Below are 21,634 nucleotides of genomic sequence, written 5' to 3' on the forward strand. Positions count from 1 at the left end.
ATACCCAGATCCCACAGTATCTCCCCTTAGGAGAGGCGTTAGGCAAGTGTAATTGAATAGCGGTGCTGCAAGTTTAGCTTTACACCTGTTTTTAAGGCTTATTGACTGAAAGGGGCTTTCATGAAAAAAGTTAGGGCTTTGCTACAGGATACACCCTCCACAAGTTAAGGAAGTAAAAATAAAGGTATATATTTCTGTTTTATTTAAACCTTTTAAGTTTGTATGCAGGCGGCATGGTGGCGCAGTGAAAGGTGCCAGTTAGGAGACCCGGGTTTGCTTCCCTGCGTGGAGTTTGAATGTTCTCCCCGTGTCTGTCTGGGTTTCCTCTGGGTACTCCGTTTCCTCCCACAGTCCAAAGACATGCAGGTTAGGTGCATTGGCGATTCTAAATTGTCCCTGGTGTGTGTGGGTGTGTGCGCCCTGCGGTAGGCTGGCACCTTGCCCGGGGTTTGTTTCCTGCCTTGTGCCCTGTGTAGGCAGGGATTGGCTCCTGTATTTAGGATATAGCGGGTTGGATAATGGATGGATGGACATTTGTATGCATAGCCCTATTTGCCCGTTTTCGTTTTTTTTCTTTCTTCAGTAATATTTCAGCAAACCCGGAGCTTGTCAGTTCAAATCCTGGTACTGACACCACTGTGTGACCCTGAGGAAGTCACTTCACCTGCCTGTGCTGCAAAAAACAAAAGTAATGTAACAAATTGTACCTCAGATGTTGCAAGTTGCTGGAATAAAGGCATAAGTAAAATAGATAAATATGTATTATACACATAGGAACTATTCATTTATTTTCAGTTAAGTCATCTGCAGCAAACCTTTATAAATGAGGGTTTCTCCTTTTTAGATAGTGCAAACTGTTTCTTCTTCATTGAGGTTTTCTCTTGGAGAGCTTTTTTCATTTCATTGAAAATTAAACCAGCAGCTGCCAAAATATGTAGCTTTCTTATAAATTTTTCAACATTGTGTAAAATAACTTTATAAAGTAACATAAAAGGTTTAAATACTGGTTATCCTTTTACACTAAAATATTACTAAAGAGATACAAAAAAAGTAAAATGCATATGTTGTTTTTCTTTAAGGAGATTAAATATTACTGAAGAAAGAAAAGAAAAAAAAACTAAAACAGCCAAATGGGGCTATGCATACGAACTTAAAAGGTTTAAATAAAACAGAAATATATACCTTTATTTTAACTTCCTTAACTTGTGGAGGGTATATCCTGTAGCAAAGCCCTAACTTTTTTCGTGAAAGCCTGTTTCAGTCAATAAGTCTTAAAAACAGGTGTAAAGATATTGACAATAAGCTACGCAAACCCACCAAGACATGGAATCGTTTAAATCAAGGCGGTGTGCTACCTTCATCCAGATCGGCCCCAAGGCGTTCATATTTTTCCAAAGCAGTTCTGGTCTCCATCGGCATCTGTAGCTGAGTCGAAAAACACCATCCCATACTATTAGTTAACGATTAACACATTTCTATATGTATTGTAAGCATACAATACAACTGATAATATGTTGCGCTTATTTATCTGGTGCACCGACATTTTTGCGCGTTTAATGGCTGAAATGCAACGTGGTTTGTGCCCTTCAGAATGAAAACAGTTTGCATTTACCTTTTTAATAAAAGGCGAGCTTTTCAGCCTGAGAAATCGCCCCGTAAATGCACACGTTTAATTGCACATGTGTTAATATGTATGCTTACACAGTATTAAAAGACACTCAACAATTAACGTCATTTACCATCGTTCCCGTGTTTGAGTCGTGCTGTAAATTCTTACTGTGCAATATAATTGACAAATAATTTGTTGAATGAACTTGTGAAGAAGGTGGAGCTGGAGTATTACGTCACTTCATTAACGAAAATGCCGTGATGTGCGGAAGGGCGGGGGGAGTGTGGGGGTTGACTGTTTTCTTCAGCGCTCTTTGGGGCTCTTCCTTGTTTTCAGTTCACGTGATTACGTAGGAGGCGTGATGACACAATACGCGACTCCGCCTCCTCCATTACAGTATATGGACAAAAAAGAGGTTCCATTTATGTAGCATTACGCGTAGAATTTCTAAATGAAACCTGCCTAACTTTTGTAAGTAAGCTGTAAGGAATGAGCCTGCCAAATTTTAGCCTTCCACCTACACGGGAAGTTGGAGAATTAGTGATGAGTGAGTGAGTGAGTGAGTGAGTGAGTGAGTGAGTGAGTGAGTGAGGGCTTTGCCTTTTATTAGTATAGATATAATATATATATATATATATATATATATATATATATATATATATATATATATATATATATATATATATATATATATATACTAGGGGGCCTCGCTCGCCAACCCACCGTGTTTGGTTAATCAGATATACAATTTTAAAATCTTTTTTTTTCTTTGGATTTGTTTCAGTTTCATTATTTGCACTTTTACTTTAAAGCTTCAGTAAAAACAATATTTGGAATTACCTATTCTTCAAAATTGCATTGAGTTTTGATTCAGTTTTTGGAGATACATTGTGACAACGCAACGTATAACTGCCCGTGAGTGAATATCGTTTCTTTTTCTCTAATAAAAATCTTTTTCTATTGTTTCTTCCTGTGATTTAATTGTCATAGCAAAAGCTATTCTCACAGGAAATTGTAAACATTTTAATACAAATGGCATATCAAGATCTCCTTTGGTGTCTAATGTTATTCCCGGAATATATACTACATTACCTTTCTTTCGCCTGTTAAAATTTGCATCACTTCATAAATATACACCTGACCGAATTGTGTTTTCTTTGAAAATAAACTTGTCTTTGCTTTCATTGCAGCGGGACCACAGATTCTCATAGCATATGGTCCATTATTGTGTAAATCTCCGTTTTGAGCACTGAATGATGCGAAGGTGAAAAGACTACTGTAGACTCGTATATTTTGCCTGTAGTGTTTGTGGATTCTGTGGTGGACTGGCGTCCTGCCTGGGGTTTGTTCCTGCCTTGCGCCCTGCCCTGTGCTGGCTGGGATTGGCACCAGCAGACCCCTGTGACCCTGTTTTCGGATATAGCGGGTTGGGAAATGACTGACTTAGTGACTGTTTGTGGATTTCACTTTCCCCAAACATCAAATATTTTAATTCTCTTGAATACGCCTCCTCATTGTGTAGAAACACTACTTTTCCCTGATGGCAACACGAATTAGACGATCTACAAGTCTCTGACTTAAACTTGAAAGCCTTACAATAATTCCATACTTCTGACATATCACATATGTCTATATATTCGATCTCTATTCGCCTTTCCCTTATTTCACCAAGTAATAATTTCTTTTTGTTAGTGCTAATGCGATCTTTACTATCTTTTTTTGATACTTTTGAAATTTTCTGCTTTTATATTGTGTAACTTGCTCTGCATGTATATCACGCCTATGATTCTTTTGTGACTTTTGAATTCCACTGTTTTCATTATCTCTAACCTGCTCTGCATGTGTTTCGCCCCCTCGTTTTTGAACCTCTTTGACTTTTTACTTTGTTTTCTACTCTGTCATTTATTTCTGCCCTCGCTTTGTCATGCTATTTTTCAATTACACCTGGTCCGTGATGATTATTTTCCCTTTTTTCGAGTAATAATTTCTGTTTGTTTGCACTAATGCGATCTTTACTATCTTTTTTTTGATACTTTCAAATTTTACTGCTTTCATATTCTTTAGCTTTCTCTGCATGTGTATCGCGCCATCGTTTTTTTTTTTTTTTTTTTTGAGCCTTTCGAATTCCACTGCTTTCATAATCTCTTATCTGCATTTTTTTCTCTCCAACGCTTTTGGGTCTCTTTTCTCCGTGCTGCTCTTTCTTCTTTGCTTACTCATTCACGTTTCATCTCGAATGTATTGTCCTTATACGCTTTATTTGAGCTGAGAGCACAGGATCTGTGTCTGCTAAAAGCCTTTACACGACTGAGAGTTTTGATGACCGTGGTCTTATTTGAAAATGGTTGTAAGTAGTGCGTGACTTGCAAGAATCTCATGTTCCACGTCCCCGCAAGACGGTCCTGTAACAATCTCTTTGCACCAAGTTTCGTGTTTAAGGTCCCCGCGAGACGCTTCGTGGCCAATCTCTTTCGTCTTGCAGGTTTTTTAAGTATCTTCCGAGAAGATCACATCTCGTCTCCCTGGTCTCCCTTCCAAGATTTTTTTATAATAAATTACATATATATAATATATTGTGGGGAACAGCCTGGACACAAACAGGTAGACATTGTTGCAAAGCACCACACACCTTTATTTACAACTATTATTTACAATAAAGTGAAGCACACAACCCAATACTCCCCCAAAGTCCAGGCCTTCTTCCTCAATGCCTTTCCGCAGGTCCGCCTCCTCTCCGATCCTCCGACCTCTGTCCTTCTACTCTCCCGACTCCGGCCATCGAATGGAGGGAGGCGACCCCTTTTTTACCCACCCCGATGTGCTCTAGGTGCCTCCCAATGAGTGCCTGCTGGCACTTCCCAGTGTGGCGGAAGTGCCGGCTGTGCACCCAGAAGCACTCCAGGTGTCCCTGGTCTTCTTCCCACCAGTACTTCCGGGTGTGGCAGAAGTGCTTAGGGCCAGGGCTCCTCAGGCATCGGGGTACTCCCTGGCGGTGACCACAGGCCCCTATAGGATTGAGCTTCCAAGCTCCTTTCCCGCGGTCCCTATAGCCACCAGGGCAGTCGCCCCCTTGTGGTCTGGATGAGGCATAATCCCTCCTCCATTCCTTCCGGGCATCCCGGCTGGGTGCCACCCCCAGCCGCTTGCCACAGTGCCCCATCGCCAGCTGAGACCCATAGGGGGCCAGCGGCCCATCCCGCAAGGGCGGGTCCTACTTTCGGATATCCAGGGTCCGGTCCTGCAAAACAGCAAGCAGAAACAGGGGCGGAGCCGCTGCCTGGACACCACCACCTGGTGTCCTTCTGTGCTACACACAGGCAGCGCTCCCCCCTCTGACCGGTACCCCAGGATCTGCCCCTTTGTCACCCCCTCCGCAGGTTCTGTGCCCCCCTAGTTGGGACATCAGACAGGACCACTCACACCCCCGTCACCTCAGCCAAGTTCGGGGTTTCCCTCTGCCTCTGCAGAGGGTGGCCCTTCTCTGGACGTGAGCAACCTGCCTCACGTCCTTCCATATCGGAGGAACCAGCTCTCTTCCCTCGATTCCTCCTCTTTCTCTGGGGCGCTGTGACGGTTTGGGTCTCCCTATGGGAGAGGTATAGACCCTGTCCTATCTGCGTCCCTGTGGAGTAGTGTGAGACCGACGCTGGCTTGTGGCATAGAACACTAGGACCCGCGGCACTCATCAGCCAGCGTCCGGCCTGCCCTCTCGCTCTTTCCCCCTTCAACACGCGATCGGCTCCCACCGTCGCGTCCACTATCGGAGCCCCCCCTACTTGAATCCGATCACTTCCGTCACAGTTTTTTTCAGTGGGGCCTCCTTTTCCTTTACGGTGCCGGTTTTACTTTCCTGCACCGATGTGCCGTTCCGGCCGAAGATTCCAGCGTTGCGCTGATCCACCCACTGTCGCAGCATTGTCACGGATGCGACCGCCTTCCCCTCCAGCTTTTCCAATTCCTTTCGGAGGGCACATATCACCTGTAATAGCAACACTGCGGGCTGAAGGAACTCCCCCAGTTCGCGCAGAGCCGCCAGCAAGCACAGACAGTCAGCCACACGCACCGGCTGCCAGCTGTGGGACCACTCCTTCTGCCCAATCAGGTCCTTCCCCAGCTCGGGATGGACATTAATTGGTCCCGCCTTCGACGAATCACCGGCGGGTACGCAACACACACTGTCCAATCCCTTGCCTGTCTTGGGGAGTGACTTCCGGTCCGCGGCCATCTTGTTTCCCCTTCTCCTGGTGCGGCGGCATGCCTCCGGGCAACCTCGCAGCTGCCACGGCCTTTCGAGCTGTAGCGACTCCTCCTCCGCAGCTCTTCCTGCTGCCGCCGTGCTGATGAACGCCTGTGGATCGGCACGCGTATGCCACCAACACGGATCCGGGAAGTCCCTGCCTGCAACAGAAAACTCAAGTCCGGCCCCCCAGGGCCGACTGCTGTTTGGCAGGGCACTTACCTCCCAGGTCCCGTCTGTCAGAGGCACCTGCCTCGGCATGGCCTTTGTAGACACGATGCCGTCCCGGGTGTCCTCAGCGACTGCGCGCTCATGGGAGCCCACTGCACTCTGGCTACGCCCATTGTCGACCTTCTGTACCAGGGGGAAATGGCCCTTCTGTGGACCGATGGCGGTCCGTGGGGTGAGTCGCTCTCACTGTGTTGTGTGCGTGCCGCTCCCGCAGCTCGTGTGTGGGCTCACCTGCTGTGCCGGACTGCCCACAAAATTATTTTTAACGATGGGTCCCGGCCTTGAAACAGGCGGAGAGTCCCATCTGGGATGCCTTGTAGAAGATAGCCCGGCAACAGACAGACACACAGACCCAGAATGTCCAGAACACACACGTTTATTTCTTTATACTGTCCCGCACACAACACAGTGCTCCAATAACATAACAATCTTCCCTTTCTTTCCTTTCGCCGCCTCTACTCCTTTCTTCCCAAGCTTCGTCCTCCTTCTCCCGACTCTGGCTTCTGAATGGAGTGAGGCGGCCTCCATTATAGTGCACCCGGAAGTGCTCCAGGTGTCTCATGATTAACCTCCGGCAGCACTTCCGGATGTGGCGGAAGCGCTGCATAGGAACCCTGCTCCTCTTCTGGCAGCACTTCCGGATGTGGCAGAAGTGCTGTATGCCCAGACTCTGGAGCTGTCCAGGTGCCCCCTGATGATGACCACGGACCCCCCAGCGGGTTGAGCTTCTGAGCTCTAAATCCGTGGCCCCGATGTAAACCCAGAGGGCTGCCCTCTCGTGTCCCGGGGGAGGTACTCCTGGTAGTACACCCATTCCCCCGTTCTTCTCTTATAAAGCGCGTCTTGTCCGAGCAGGATCCCCAGCCGTCCATCACAATATATACTGTATACTGTATATATATATATATATATATATATATATATATATATATATATATATATATATATATATATATATATATAAAGTCTTAGCATATTTCCATTGTCTTGTTTTTTAAGACAAGTGCAAATTATGATTGCCTAAAATGCTTTAAATGTTTCTCCATTTTGTTTACTTGATATTAAACTTTGCAGTTTAAACTTCCTGAAATATCTGATGGACATTGTTTTCTAAAAACATTTTTCAGAATTAGGCAGATGTTAGTTTTGCATAAGTTCTATGAGAATGATAATTAATTTATTGTTTTAATACAGAACACCAAATTCAGCCAACAGCCAAGAAATTCCTATTGAAATGATAAACCAGCTTCGAGAGGCAGTGGAGCTCTTACAAGACCCAAACAGGTAGTCTGATTTAAACATTATGTAATTAACAGTTTTCTTTCCTTTAAGGTTTTTTAACAAAACATTCCTGATCACTTTTACTTTCTGTCTGGTGTATTAATTTTACTTTTTAGGCAAAAGTAGTGCTTAGGAATTTAAATTTTGGTTTAATTACTGATTGTTAAGTTGAAAGATGCACTTCCTACAAAATATTGCATATCAGTATTTAAAATACATGATACATAAAGTAAAAAAATATATAATTAAAGCAAATTAATTGTAGTGTACCTCATTTGTAATGCAAATCAAAACAACCATAGATAAAAAGAGGGACTAAATGTATTTCGAAAATTCCATCTTGTTACCTATTTTAGTATTTTGGACAGAAGAGACCTGTGCAATTTTATTTATTTTTTTATTTATTTTATATTTATTTTATGTAGCAACTTTTACCAAAGTTACTTACATTTTATTTCATTCAGGAGGTTCAGGATATCAGATAAATTAATCAGAATAATGAGGTATTCAAATTTGTTAAACAGAAACTTGTTAAGAGATATTTGTGTTAAGCAACATGTTAATATATCATAGAGATAACATTAAAATTCAGCAAGACATGATCTGTGATCAGTTACCTTGCACTTCAGTGAAATGCTTGCATCCCATCTTGAACTCTTATTTCAAACTATACATTTAAGCATGGTAGTGCCCCAATTATAGTACTAGTATAAAAAGAAAAACCTCAAAGTCTTTATATAAGAAGTTATAGAAATTCATTTTTAGGAGATATTTAATCTCATCAGTTGTTACTTTTACTTTTTTTAGACTGAATATGAACGTAAAACTAGGCACAGGGGATCAAATATTCTCTCAAACTACGGATCTACCAGATTCACCTCTAAAGTAAGTATGTTTTAAGATACACCCCAGAATCTTGACAATATATACAACATGAGAAGGAGTGCAAACTGCTGATTATCATGTTTTACTTTTTGTTTATAGTGGGCAAATGACGCAGGGCCTCCCTATGTCATACCAGGTAAGTTACTTGAATTTTTTAAAAATGTATTGAAAATGTTGTGAAGTACTAAACAATACTTCATTTATATTTAGGAATCTCTGATGATTTGGATTCAATCTGAACATCAAAGTAAACTTTATCCAGATATAATTAATTTTAAATATACCTTACACAATATTTGTCCACTTGTTTGTTGTAGCAGTTTCTGTTATCAATAGCCTTTTTAGACTTTTGTATATGTCCACGTTTGGTGTAGATGTTTTGATTATCATGAAAATAGCCTTTATATACTTATATGTATTGTGGCATTAATATTTTTGCATAACCACATTAACTAGGTAGCCTCTAACATATTGTGGAAAGTGTGGCTTAATTGCTAATACCAACTGAAACATCATGATAGCAAATGCATGTTCCATGAAATTCCAAGGTATGTTAAAGTGCCTTTGATGTATTGGTAAGCATATTTTTCATATGTATTGCAGAGTTCACAATATGGACCTTTAAGGTCTTACTGAATGAAGAAAATAATGTATTTTTAAAAAGTTTTTATAATTTCAAAGTTTCTGTTACTCCTTTTATTGGGACTGTGCGGTGAGAAATATGTGAAATCATTCAGTACATGATTTAAATGTGTTAATTTGTTTGAAAATAGCATCCTTTTAAATGATTTTTTTAAGGAAGAGAAAAATGTCACATGGTACAGATCTTGTGAATATTGTCACTGTAGAAGCACTAGAATGTGTTTGCAGCAAGAAACTTTGCAACAGACTGTGCACAGTGAATAAGTGCATTGTTGTGGTTCAGGGTCCAGTTTTTGGTAATTTCAGGTTTAAGAAGTTCTGATGCCAAAGAAACTAACTCTTCAGCCTATGGTCAACCCATATTTCCATACATTGCCTTTAATTCTGATATTGTTTTTTCTGTTGCTCTATTTTGAAGTTTCACACAAAAATGTATAGTATAATGTCCCAGAACTTACCACTCCTAATGAAATAAATAGCTTATTCATAATTTGTCTTAATAGTATGTCACTAGTGTAGTTATCATTAATAGTTATCATTACATTTGAAGTAAATTCAGATTAACATTGCATTTGGGAGTATCCCTTATACACAAATGTTTAACACTAGTTTTTACAATTGATTTGTTGATGCCCTTTGTATTTTACAAGTGACACACCCTTTGCTGAAAAATAGGTTCTTTTACTTCACAGCCTAATGTTAGCCCAGAAACGTTTCCACGCACAAATCAAAACAAGTAGAAGATAAATATCAGGTCTTGCCTCTCCAGTTGTATCTTAGTGGCTGTGTTCTGAGGGAAATGGTCCAAGATTGGGTGGCTTAATGTCTTTGAACAAAAGAGCACTCAGACGTTATATTTTGGCCTGCGAGTGAGAAAGCAATGAAGGATTGGCAAATTCTCTCTTCCGCTTATTCAAATAATTTTTATAAAAATGAGTTTAGTAAAAATATTAATCTATATACGCCCTTCTCCTCTGTATCAAATACTGCAGCAAGTTCTTGGCAACATGAAAGATTTTGTGTGGTCGTTAAATTGTCAAAAAGGGATTTGCAGTACACTGCACTCGCTCTCCTCACTGGTTGTTCCTGTAGAATTTATGTATGGCTAGTATAATACAATAAACGGCACCAATATAGTTTCTTATTTAAAAAAAGCGGCACACACAGGGAAATCTGTGAACTTTAAAACCTTTATAGTGATGCCCGCAGGAGACTTTATGATAAAGCGATGAGTAGAAACCACTAAAAATTCTAGGGAAAAATCTTTCACTTTGAAAATTTTGTTTACTTTTTACTTTTGGTTTCAGTTACTTATTTGATTTTGCTGAAATATCTTACGACACTTTCTGTAGCAGACCTTTGCTCATACCTGGCTTTTCTTTTGAAAACACTTCTAAAATGCATTCTCTACCTCCAACTCACTTTAAGTAAAATCATGTCCAATTGGGTTTTACTTGTAGTTCAATAAGGACATAATACATTATAAAATCTGTTAAATTTTCTGTTATTAATATGGTTGTTGGAAAATTGTATTTAGAGTTTACATAATATAGAGAAATGGGTAAAGCTTTCAGTGATTTATTTAAAATTATTTGAATTTCAGTTAAATACAAATTACATTTTTGGAATTATTATACATATGATCATTTTTAATGTACATTGTTTTTTTATAGGTTATTTTAAACATTTGATTTATTTTCTATTGGCAAATAATTCATGGTTCAAGCTGCATACTTCTTTCCAAAATTGCATTCAGCTGTCAAATTTTGATTTTATTCAATCTTATAAGGGTTGGATTGTAGCAATAATGCATAATGTTCTTTAAAACAAGGTAGCTACTATTACAAGATTCCTCAAAGTTTGTGAAGAATTTACATTTCGTGATGTCTCAGTTATTAGAAAGAGGGCACAGGCAAGTCTTGTTTTCTAGCCCTTCCATTTGACAGTGCTTTTAAACAATGTTACTTCATTTGAATAGCAATCTACTTTTTATTTTATCGATTTTGCAAATCACATTATCATTCAAGGATTTGATAAATAATAACAGGTAGAGGTGGTGGGTTAATCAGTGCACATAAGGTATTTCTTAACCCAATGTCTGTTATAATTTCTTCTAAACACATACTTAATTTAATATGCTTGATGTAATCAGTCCTTCTTTTATCAACTCCATTATTATTATGTCTTATTAGTTAAGGTAAGAAAGCAATCTTTTGCTTCATTTGATTCAGATATGAAGTAGATGAAAATGGATAGATTTTCACATCCCTTTGGATCTTTTCCTACATCTGCTTTATTAGTGTGCCATGATTCCCCTGCTTCTTGAAAATGGCCTCTGTCACTATCCTACTCATTATGCCATCAATTTGTTTGTAAAATAAAATTACCGGTATTTCAGTCTTTGTTTAAGTTAAATTACTATTGATTCTGATTTAATGGTTAGTTTTGGCAGAGATCATTACAAATTATTTCACAGAGTTAGACTATAAAGGTAGAATAATTGTACAGCCACTATTTTGTTGTATTGTACTATAAAAAGGCAAGTGTCGCTGATAAAGTGTAATTGCAAAATGATTCACTCTATATACAGTAGGGGCACAAGGAAATGATGTATAATATGTGATTGGATAATATTTCATAATTTAATATGTAACATTAAAATACATCTTATCAGTTCATATTTGATGTATAGAACGGTGAATTACAACAAAAAGTCAGTCAGTACCCAACCTGCTATATGCTAACACAGGGTCACAGGGGTCTGCTGGAGCCAATCCCAGCCAGCACAGGGCGCAAGGCAGGGCACACACACCCACACACCAACAACACACTAGGGACAATTTAGGATCACCAATGCACCTAACCTGCATGTCTTTGGACTGTGGGAGGAAACCGGAGCACCCAGAAGAACCCCACGCAGACACGGGAAGAACATGCAAACTCCACACAGGGAGAACCCGGGAAGCGAACCCAGGTCTCCTTACTGCGAGGCAGCAGCGCTACCACTGTGCCACCGTGCTGCCCACAGCAAAAAGTTTTTGTGATTAATTTTAAAAATTGAAAGCCACATTTTGGAAGCTTTACTTTTTAACAAAAGGGTGATGCGTTAATATTTATTACTTTTATACCATCATGATTGTATTTAACCATCATATGGATTGCCCATAATTAACTGATTTAGACATATCCCCTGGTAAAGCTTTTTGATTTGGTGCAAAGGCTCGGAAAATCCATCATACGACTTTAATTTTGCAGTTGTTAAACTGGAAATCTTTCCAAAAAGATTGATAGCTGAAATTTATCAGATATTTGAGCACACACCCCACCCACCCACACACACACATATATATATATATATATATATATATATATATATATATACACACACACACACACACATACTGTGTACTCATTTCAATCAGAAAAAACGTAGATTAAGGCTCTTGACTCATAGGACTGGGCCAGCTACTGTGATGTATGTGTGTTAATCATGGACTATGAGTCTACTACCTTAATCTACGCTTCATCTGATTCAAATGAATTCAGTGTTTAACTCCAGTCTACATTACCTATAATGTCACTCAGGACACGCTCCCTCAAGGGTATTATTCTCGACATTCCCATAAGGCCGTTGTCATGTGTGACAATGAAAATGCATTGCATTTTTTATTCCAGTACATGACACAATAACCTATTAAAGGAAGTTTCAAATAAAAAAAAGAAAAGAAAAAGGCTGATGCATGATATATTAAGAGCCCATCAACTCTTACAAATAGGGAAGTAGGTGATGGTGTAACTGTGGGGGTTTCAAACTTAAGCCGTGGAAGGCCAGTGTGCCCTCTTTATTATTCTGATTTAATCCTGCTGTCATTTTGTTATATTAAAGGGGGCATGTTTAATGGACTTGATTGAGATGAGAACACTCCCTAACATTCTCTTTTATTTTCATTTATTTTTTTCATTTCCATTTATCTTTATTACATATTTTTGTTAGTTTGTCCATTGCCTCAGTTATACATCATTTGGTAGTACTAATGTTTGTGAAGTGCCTGCCATCTGTTAGAAAGAATGCATGCCCTAGTTCACTCAATTCTATGAAAACATAGGGATGTCAGCATCTGGTTAAATCTGAAGCAGATGTTCACTGTTGTCTTTGCACCCCTCAATATCATTCTAGCATGTTCATCTTCATCCAATTGGTTCTTCTGTATGACTGTTTTTCCTTTTTCCATGATGATTCTACCACAGTATAATTCTTTAGATATTAACAAGATCATTTCTTGATGTGTTGTTCTCATAGATTTTACGTTTAGATTTGACGTTTAGCTTCAAAATAAATTTGGTGCAATTTTTGGTTCTTTGATGTCAGTTTACAACAAATTTTGACATGGGTCAGTTTTCATATCCATATAATCAAACAAATTTAGCATAAACAATGAGAAATCCCGTTCTCAGTCTTACTGATTTTCATATTGGTCTTAATAAGATAAAAAAATTATTGGATTTTCAAATCCTCTCTTTATTTTTTCTGAAGCCTTTCAGTGTTAATAACAATTTTAATAATATTTGCTTCACGTATTCATCTAGATCTGTAAGACTGACATTTGCTCTTATCTTAAAACAAATATTCAGAGCAATCTGAAGAAGGATTTTTTGCCCACTTGATATAATTTACTGAGTAAAAACAAAATTCCATGCAATTCTAAATCCACACAAATAGAGAAAAGGTGATTATAAGCGTCTTTGGCTTCCTGTTGATCACATTGTGTCTTCCAAGCATTTAATGCAACGTCAAAGACTTCATTTTATATTAATTGTTTTAGTCTCCATATTTTAAAGTTGTACTTTGCATGGGCACACTCCCTGAAAAAGAGTGTTTTTTTTTATCTCCTAGCCTATTTTTAGCCCAAAAACACACACCGAAAAACAGGCAGCAAATGATAAAACATGAAAATAAGCAGAAAATGGCACTTCATTTGAGTTTTAATGCTAATTTAACTTTTTGTGTCAATTAGTTGTAGGAGTACAAAAATGCAGCACATCATTAGAATAAATATTTTGGTGAAACAGGAGCATGGCCTGGAGCATGGAATTGGAATGCAGATGAATTGTGCCATAACTGACTAATTTAAAATGTCAAATGTCGAGTGATTCAGACCATGATTTAGAATAAGCATACAGCCTCTGTTCAACATGTATTGTGGATTGTGCAGGGGGATAAGTGGTTCTCCTAGCAGAAATCAGACCTGTCCTTAACTAGCCCCCTCCCTCCATTCCCTTTTCTTTTTCTGTCTCCAAGGTGTACACACATTCCCTGCATCTTTTGACCATAGCTGCAAATCAACAGAAGGTGTTAATTCAGTATGTCTCAGTGAATTGGAAATGCAGAGCCCTGGCATATGGTTACTTTATCTCGTGTATCCCACCATCTGCAGACCCTGGTCTACCAAAAAAAATATTCATTATTATTTGCCCCACAAAACAGAAATACTGAAAGTGAAGAGACAGCTGCAGGAGATTCTTTCCACACTTTACAAATAATTATTGTATTCACAATACGGGTAAACTATGATATTCCCAATACAGCAAAAAAGAATTCCAGCATAGAACAATTCAGTTTAAACCATCAGCTTAAATGAACATCTCTGCAAAAATGATAGTAGCATGTGCTGTACACCTGTGAATAAGAGAACTACATGTATCCATACTTAGATGATTGGCTGCTAGGAGCGCAGCATGGAAATAAGGGCAGATGCCATTGGGAATGAAATGTTTCAGTCAGTAGAACTAGTTATTAGTTAGAAAAAAAAAACACAATCTTGTCTCCTCAAAACTAATTGGCCACTTTGGAACCTACTACCAAAGATCTTTTAACTGAATTAAAATGTATTAAAGATAGCATGTTGAGAGAGATGTACTGTACCACATATAGATCTTTTCACAAAGCAAAAAATGTGAAAGAACAACTTCTCTGCTCAGAGACACCAGTGGCCTCATGTATAAATGGTGTGTATGCACAAAAATGTTGTGCATGCCCTTTTCCACGCTCACATAGCAATGTATAAAAACTAAACTTGGCGTAAAGCCACGCACATTTTCACGGCAGCTCAATCCCTGCCGTACACAAGTTCTTTGCTCGGTTTTGCGCATCCCTTACGTGGCTTTATCAAATGCACTGAAATTAACTGCAGATCATTTATTAGTTTAAGGCATCTCATTGTAATCAACCCATAGCCATATAATAGTGCACAGAATGGCCAAACTATTCCAAATACTATAGCTGCTTTAGCGTTGTTACTCTCAGTGCATCGCTGAGTATTTAACCCACTGTATCTGAGTGTGGAATCACAGCTGTACAGCAGCTGATCGGATTATCGGGACACAGCATCTAGCACACACTGTCTCAGCCATGCGCACAGTCTATTTGAACATCTCCCATACAGTACGGGAAACACTTCAGAGCCTTTCCTGTAAGGACCTTGTGGTTCAGAAACGGTTTCATCCTAAGTGCTCAAAACACACTCAATCAGTCCATCAAGTGTTCCTGGTAGAACCGTTTGTACTTATAAGTACAATCACCTCATTGTAAACTTGCACTACAGTTATAATATTGCACAACCTGAGTCACTTTATAAAGTACGTATTTACATATGAAGACAACTCGATTTAGATTTCCAAGCACTATCTTCTTGGAGCTCTTGATGTCATTTTTAAAATTAAATGCAGTAAATTATGTTTATTACATTATACAGATAAGTATAATAATTCATTAAAATAATGTATATTGTTAACAGCGGCAGTGATGAGCTTGGGCCCTTTCAGGGATTGTTCCTGCCTCGCGCTGTATGCTTGCTGGGATTGGCGCAACCCTGGATGGATAGATGGATGGAATAATTAAATATGTACTACGAAGATATTTCAGTGTTTCATAAAAGTTTTGAAGAATCAACGTTCTAAGCTTACAGATGGCTCAGCATCTGTTACATAGCTGAAGGAAGAACAGAAATTGGAGATTAGTACGTTTGAGAGAGACAGTACTGCTGTAGTAAATTATTTCATCGAAGGTCGCGCACGGCGCAGCAAGCATCTTGTGGGAGGCATGAACAATCTCTGGACAGGGCGCCAGCTCATTGCTAGTACTGCGCCACCATGTCCCCATGTTTAATACATGCTTTAATCCCTATCATTATGAAAGTGATATCAAGTATACATCTTATTAAATTGTTCAGAGAACTGTAATATCATGAATGTAATGTGTTCTGTGTCCTGTCGGCAGAAGAGAAAGCCCGTTTAACCCCTTCACCGCCCTCTGCCGGATATATCCGGCACCGCTGTTTTAATGCTAGCGCCATACTGCCGGAATTATCCGGCACATTTGCCTGTGGTTATATGAATGCCTGGCAAGTAGTATAACTGACGGTTTGGCGTGGGTATTATTACTACGATGTATTTCGACAAGTCTGTGGTTGTTTTGGCCGGTCATGTGACGTGATTCGCATGTAACAGCTGTGAATATGGTGAAACGTAAACTGACTTCAAGTGAGGCTTTGCAGGCGATTTTGGACAGTTCTGATCATGATTGTAGCAGTTCTGAAGAAGATTTTAGTGACAGTGATGAGCAGCAACGTGCGCTGCATGATACTGTGAATGAAGACGCATCGGATGACGGCGCTGAGTGGGTGTATCCCCAGCATCTCAGCTGGGCTGCTGCCCATGGTGAACTACCTTTTCTGCATTCGTTTGAGGGAACGTGTGGCTTTATTGTTGATGTAAACAATTATACTGCTGAGCAGTTTTATGAGCTGTTTGTGTCACCTGATTTGATTAGACATTTTGTTCATCAGACAAATCTGTATGCAGCACAGTTTATTGAGAAAAATCCCAATTTACCTCCACATTCCCGTGTTCATGCTTGGTTTGACACTGATGAAAACAAAATGAAAAAATTCATTGGGATTTTGATGTTGATGGGAATAATCAGAAAACCAGATATTGAGATGTACTGGTCTACAGATCCTATGTATGCAACACCTATTTTTGCAGCTGTCATGACACGTAACCGATTCTCTTTGCTACTGAAATTCTTTCATTTGAATGACAACAGAAACGAGCCAGATAAGAAAGATCCAAACCGCGACCACTTGTTCAAGCTACGTCCTTTGATTGATCATTTATTTGAAGCATTTCAGTTGCCTTACATGCCAGGACCGTCAGTTGCAGTTGATGAAAGTTTATTGTCGTGGAAGGGCCGCTTACAGTTTCGACAGTATCTACCATTGAAAAGGGCACGGTTTGGTATCAAGATGTTTTGCTTAGCTGAGAATTCAGGTTACATTTATAGATTTCGTGTATACACTGGCAACTTGCACAACATTTAGTGCTCAATACTGCTTGAATAAATGTAAAAAATGTAAGAAAAATGTAAAAAAGTAAAAAAACAAAAATTGTTCAGATTTCGCCTGGCTTGGGGAATATTTAGGGAGTTGGCGGTTAAAGGGTTAAGAAGCATGTAGTGATTCACACACATAGAGCACATAAAAGAACACATAGAAAGAAGCATTTAACATGCTACTTTAGTTACGATAGGATCTGAGAAACTAGTAAATTAAACGATTTTAAGATGAAGTTTTACATTAATGACAAAATAAACTACGTGATTAAAGTGGAAATTTCAAGATTAAAGTTGACATTTGGACATTTTGTTCACCTGTGTCCCTATTTTGTTATATTTTTGTTATTTATTTCCTGCACTTAGTGACTTTCTGAACTTGAACTTTCATGTTTCTCCGCCACTCTGTTACTCCATCAACTTCCTTTTGTTGTTTATATCACTGCTTAAACCAAGTAAGTTTTTCCTTACCTCCACTTAGTATTCGCTGAAATTCTTCTTTTTCCCCTGTGCTTTTGCCATTTTCTTTTCACAGAATGCAAAACATAAGGGGCTATTTATATTGATTTGCATATTCACAGAGTCATAATTCTGGGAGGGGCGACAGGTGCATGCACAAGCATTACATTTCACGCAGACCGGGATTTATGTAGCGGAAGAACATGGAAGTGGGTGTATGAACTGATTTATGCATCTGGATTTTTTTTGTGCAGACGCACATTTCCGCTTTTGTCCGTACGCCATGTTTTAGTGTGAGTTCTATGCACAGCGTTATGCACGAGGCCCCAGGTGATCATTCACTTCCTGTGAATGCTTTCTTAATAAAATGTGAGGAAGGAATGCTGCATCACCACAACAAAGGCAGTTCAAACAGAAAATGGTGTTGTAAGACCAAATAAAACACTGCACTCCAAACCTGCATAGGTTAAATAGTCAGTATATCTGCAGAACAAATGAAAATTAAAAAAAAAATGAAAATATTAAAAAAATTGATTTAATGATGATGTTTTAAATCTGAAAATCATCTGCACAGAAATGTTACAGAATGCAAATTAAAAATTTTGCAACCATATTAATTTTCCATCTGAACTCACCTTTCTGTTTTTAACATTATACTCAATTTCAGTCTTAGTAGTAGGAACAAAAACATGAGACAAAGCCTAGCACAAGAATTATATACACCTATGGAAAAGCATCATTTGAACAACTGATGAACAAGAAAGTAGATTTTGGTAGTTATAATATTAGCAAGTAGAATAAGTGAACTTAAACCTAATATGAACACAGTTGTCCAAGAATAACATTTTTTGCAAAGCAAGCCAACATTTCTTTTAAAAAATCAGAAAAGCATTTAATCTCTCAAATCACATTTTCATTCTTTTTACCCTCTACCACACACTTCAGTTACACATAAATGGAAACACTTTCTAGGTGTGGTCTGTAGAATCATGCTCCTACTTCAAATCTTTCTCAACTTTCTGAAATCTGAAGTGTGCAGAATAATGTAAAATTTTTAGGAAACTTTGCCTTTTTTGAGAATGAATATGTTAAAATAATGAAAATATAAAACAAAAAAGACAAATGCTAACAACTTATATACATAAGTAAAATATCACTTAAAGTCTTAATTGATATGATTTTATTATTGCTGTTATTGAAATATATGTTATTCACATGTTATCATTATATTATTGTATATTTTAACATTTATAAATTGGTTAAGGCACTACCCTTTTTTAGCTTTGATATTTGTAGTTGCGAAGACTAGTCTTCTATTAGCGCACCCTGTAATGAGACTGCTTCTGTGCCAGACATTGTGGGTTTGCAGCTGACCACCAGCAGTTCACCACAGTGCAGATCTAGAGATTGACATGCTTCATGGTGTATGTCAACAGCATTACTTGCCTTACTTGATGCGTAATTTGAAAGAATATGAAATTGTTCTGTATTGTTCATGTAAACAGCTTTAAAGAAGCCTTTGTACATATTTTCCCACTTCAATTTACACAGTGTAGAATACACCTGTTTATTCAAATGAATGAATGCATTGAATACTGGAATACTGAATACTGTATTGTGCAAATGTTTGAGACTGTTGAACTGCTTTATTGCACTCCTAGTTTGAGTTTTCCCTTCCGAAAGCCATTTTCACAATTTAGACATACTGTATTGTTTTAATTATACACATTTTAAATATATGGTTGTACATGTGTATGTGTATTAGTTTCCATAATACCTACATTTGATTTCTGTAGAATAGTTTAATAGAATAGTTAATTTGTGCCACCACCACCTGATCAAAGCACTGTGCAGTCCTTACATTGATGGAATAAAGGCCAGAGGTCCCCATGACCATCATTGTCTAATTCTTCCATGTGAAGCCTGAAAACCATGAGGGCTGATTTAAATCATTTATTTTAGATAGAATGCATAGTGGGGGGCTGGGCGGTCCCATGGCCTCTGAACCCCTCAGATTTTGTTTTTTTCTCCAGCCGTGTGGAGTTTTTTTTGTTTCGTTTTTTCTGTCCTCCCTGGCCATCGGACCTTACTTTATTCTTTGTTAATTAATATTGTCTAATTTTATTTTTATATTTTTTCTTTTTGCTTTCTTCACCTCGTATATCATTTGTATGAAAACATGCTATATAAATAAATGTTATGGTTGGTATATTATTGATGTTTAAAACATTTTAGAATATTTTAACTTAATTTAGGAACACTTTTTAAAAAGATCTCTCTAGCAGTTCCAACAGTGCTCCATAACCCATAAAACTAAATGAATGCTCATATGTTATTTTGTTTGTGCGTTGATTCACATTTTGGGATGAGTTTTTTTATCTGTTGTTTAAGTTAAACATTTAAGAACTATGTTGAAAAAGTCTAGTGTTAGCTCTTTATCTTCTCTTTGTTCAAAAGTTTTTCTTCCCCATTAATATTTCCAAAAGCAGCTGTTAAATATTACATCATGTACAGACATGTTGGCAGATATTATGCATGCAAGAAGCTTGGCAGATTCAACAGTTTAACCCCACTATATGTAAAGAGAATTTAACAATCCATAACAAAAGCTTGAAGCTAAGGATTCTTGGAAACATTTGATCTCCTATCTTATGATTCGTTTTATTAATCATTATATTGCAATTAACTTGCACATGCTGCTGAGTGAAATGATCATATCACTTGCATCCAGTATACAGTAGAGAGAGTTGAGAGTTTGTAATGGCTAAGGTGCTTAATATGTTGTAGAATGAAAGTACAGATGGAAAGCATGAATTCCAGAAGAGGAGGGAAATGATTCTAGAAAAAGCCAGGCATGAGGCCCAACTTGCATGTCAGCAATATGAGAGACAAATAATAATCCAGGTAATTCACCTTGTGCTCAAATGAGATGCCATTAGTGTGCCATGCCACTGAAGGCTCTGCTACACTTTCTCACTTTTGTGCGGCTTCTGTATAATGTTTTCCATTTATACACTAAAACCATAGGCATGGGAGAAATGCCAAGTCAATTTTCCCATCTTTAATGATTTGCTAAGCATTTATGCACAAATTGTTTAACCTTTTAACCCCAGAGCTAATGCTCAGTAGAAAGCTGAAAATTTTCTTAACATTATTTTACTAATACTTCTTAACAATTACATAAAACTCCTGGGTGTATCTATATAATTACTTGAGTAAATACAAATATTTTACAGTTAAAGGGTTAAACTTGTCAAGGTGCATTTTCTTTTTTCATTGTAATGGAAAAAGATGTCATTTACCTGTAGTATGAATTTACTTCATACTGCTTCCCATTAGTCTGTCTGTTCAGTGGAAATGCAACATTCTAAACTCTTCCACATTAACTCGCCTAAAGATTGTGTGGAACAGATTCCTCATATCTGTGTTCAGTTGTAGTGGCTTAACTTTTTGCTGAGGACACCTTCATCTTAGCATGTTATGTTCCTTTTGGATTTTTTCTCCCTTTTTTATCCTGCTTATTTATCTTTAAAAAGGATTGCAATTTCTTTATGCTTTCAGCATCAATGTATTGGTGGTTCTGCTTTTTTTGTTGTTGAACTTTGTGTTACAGGGTTATATAAGGTGAGTGCAATAATACTTTTTTATTTACAGCTAGTTATCTGCAAAAGATTAACCTGTTTGCCATTTGAATTTCTCTAATGAAGTGAATATTTTACAGTATTATACCTTATGAGAAATCAGTATCAGTATTTGTATCTGAATAACAGTAAATGAATGCAATATGATGTCTAGATATACCCCATGTATGATATATATATAAAAAAGAAAATGAATTATCCTAATGGAAAATGTTTTTTGTATGTAGAGTAATTTGAGCTCTGATGAGCAGAATGACATG

General features: G+C 38.1%; 1 protein-coding gene across 5 annotated transcripts in view; it reads left to right on the forward strand.

Annotated features, from left to right (window-relative positions):
- lrch1 (leucine-rich repeats and calponin homology (CH) domain containing 1) overlaps window positions 1–21,634 on the forward strand; it is a 397,155-nt gene that overhangs the window by 281,644 nt on the left and 93,877 nt on the right. For 3 of the 5 annotated variants that reach the window (XM_051927322.1, XM_051927323.1, XM_051927325.1), the window contains exons 11-15: window positions 7,272–7,361; window positions 8,166–8,243; window positions 8,343–8,379; window positions 20,521–20,637; window positions 21,602–21,634. The exon at window positions 21,602–21,634 is cut by the window's right edge and continues 21 nt beyond it. In XM_051927322.1, the coding sequence (XP_051783282.1) occupies window positions 7,272–7,361; window positions 8,166–8,243; window positions 8,343–8,379; window positions 20,521–20,637; window positions 21,602–21,634 (355 nt within the window). The remainder of the gene's footprint in view (window positions 1–7,271; window positions 7,362–8,165; window positions 8,244–8,342; window positions 8,380–20,520; window positions 20,638–21,601) is intronic. The other 2 variants (XM_051927326.1, XM_051927324.1) reach the window with 1 other exon arrangement.

This window comes from Erpetoichthys calabaricus, chromosome 4 (genome assembly GCF_900747795.2).
Source record: "Erpetoichthys calabaricus chromosome 4, fErpCal1.3, whole genome shotgun sequence".
In the NCBI taxonomy this organism is placed as follows: domain Eukaryota; kingdom Metazoa; phylum Chordata; class Cladistia; order Polypteriformes; family Polypteridae; genus Erpetoichthys; species Erpetoichthys calabaricus.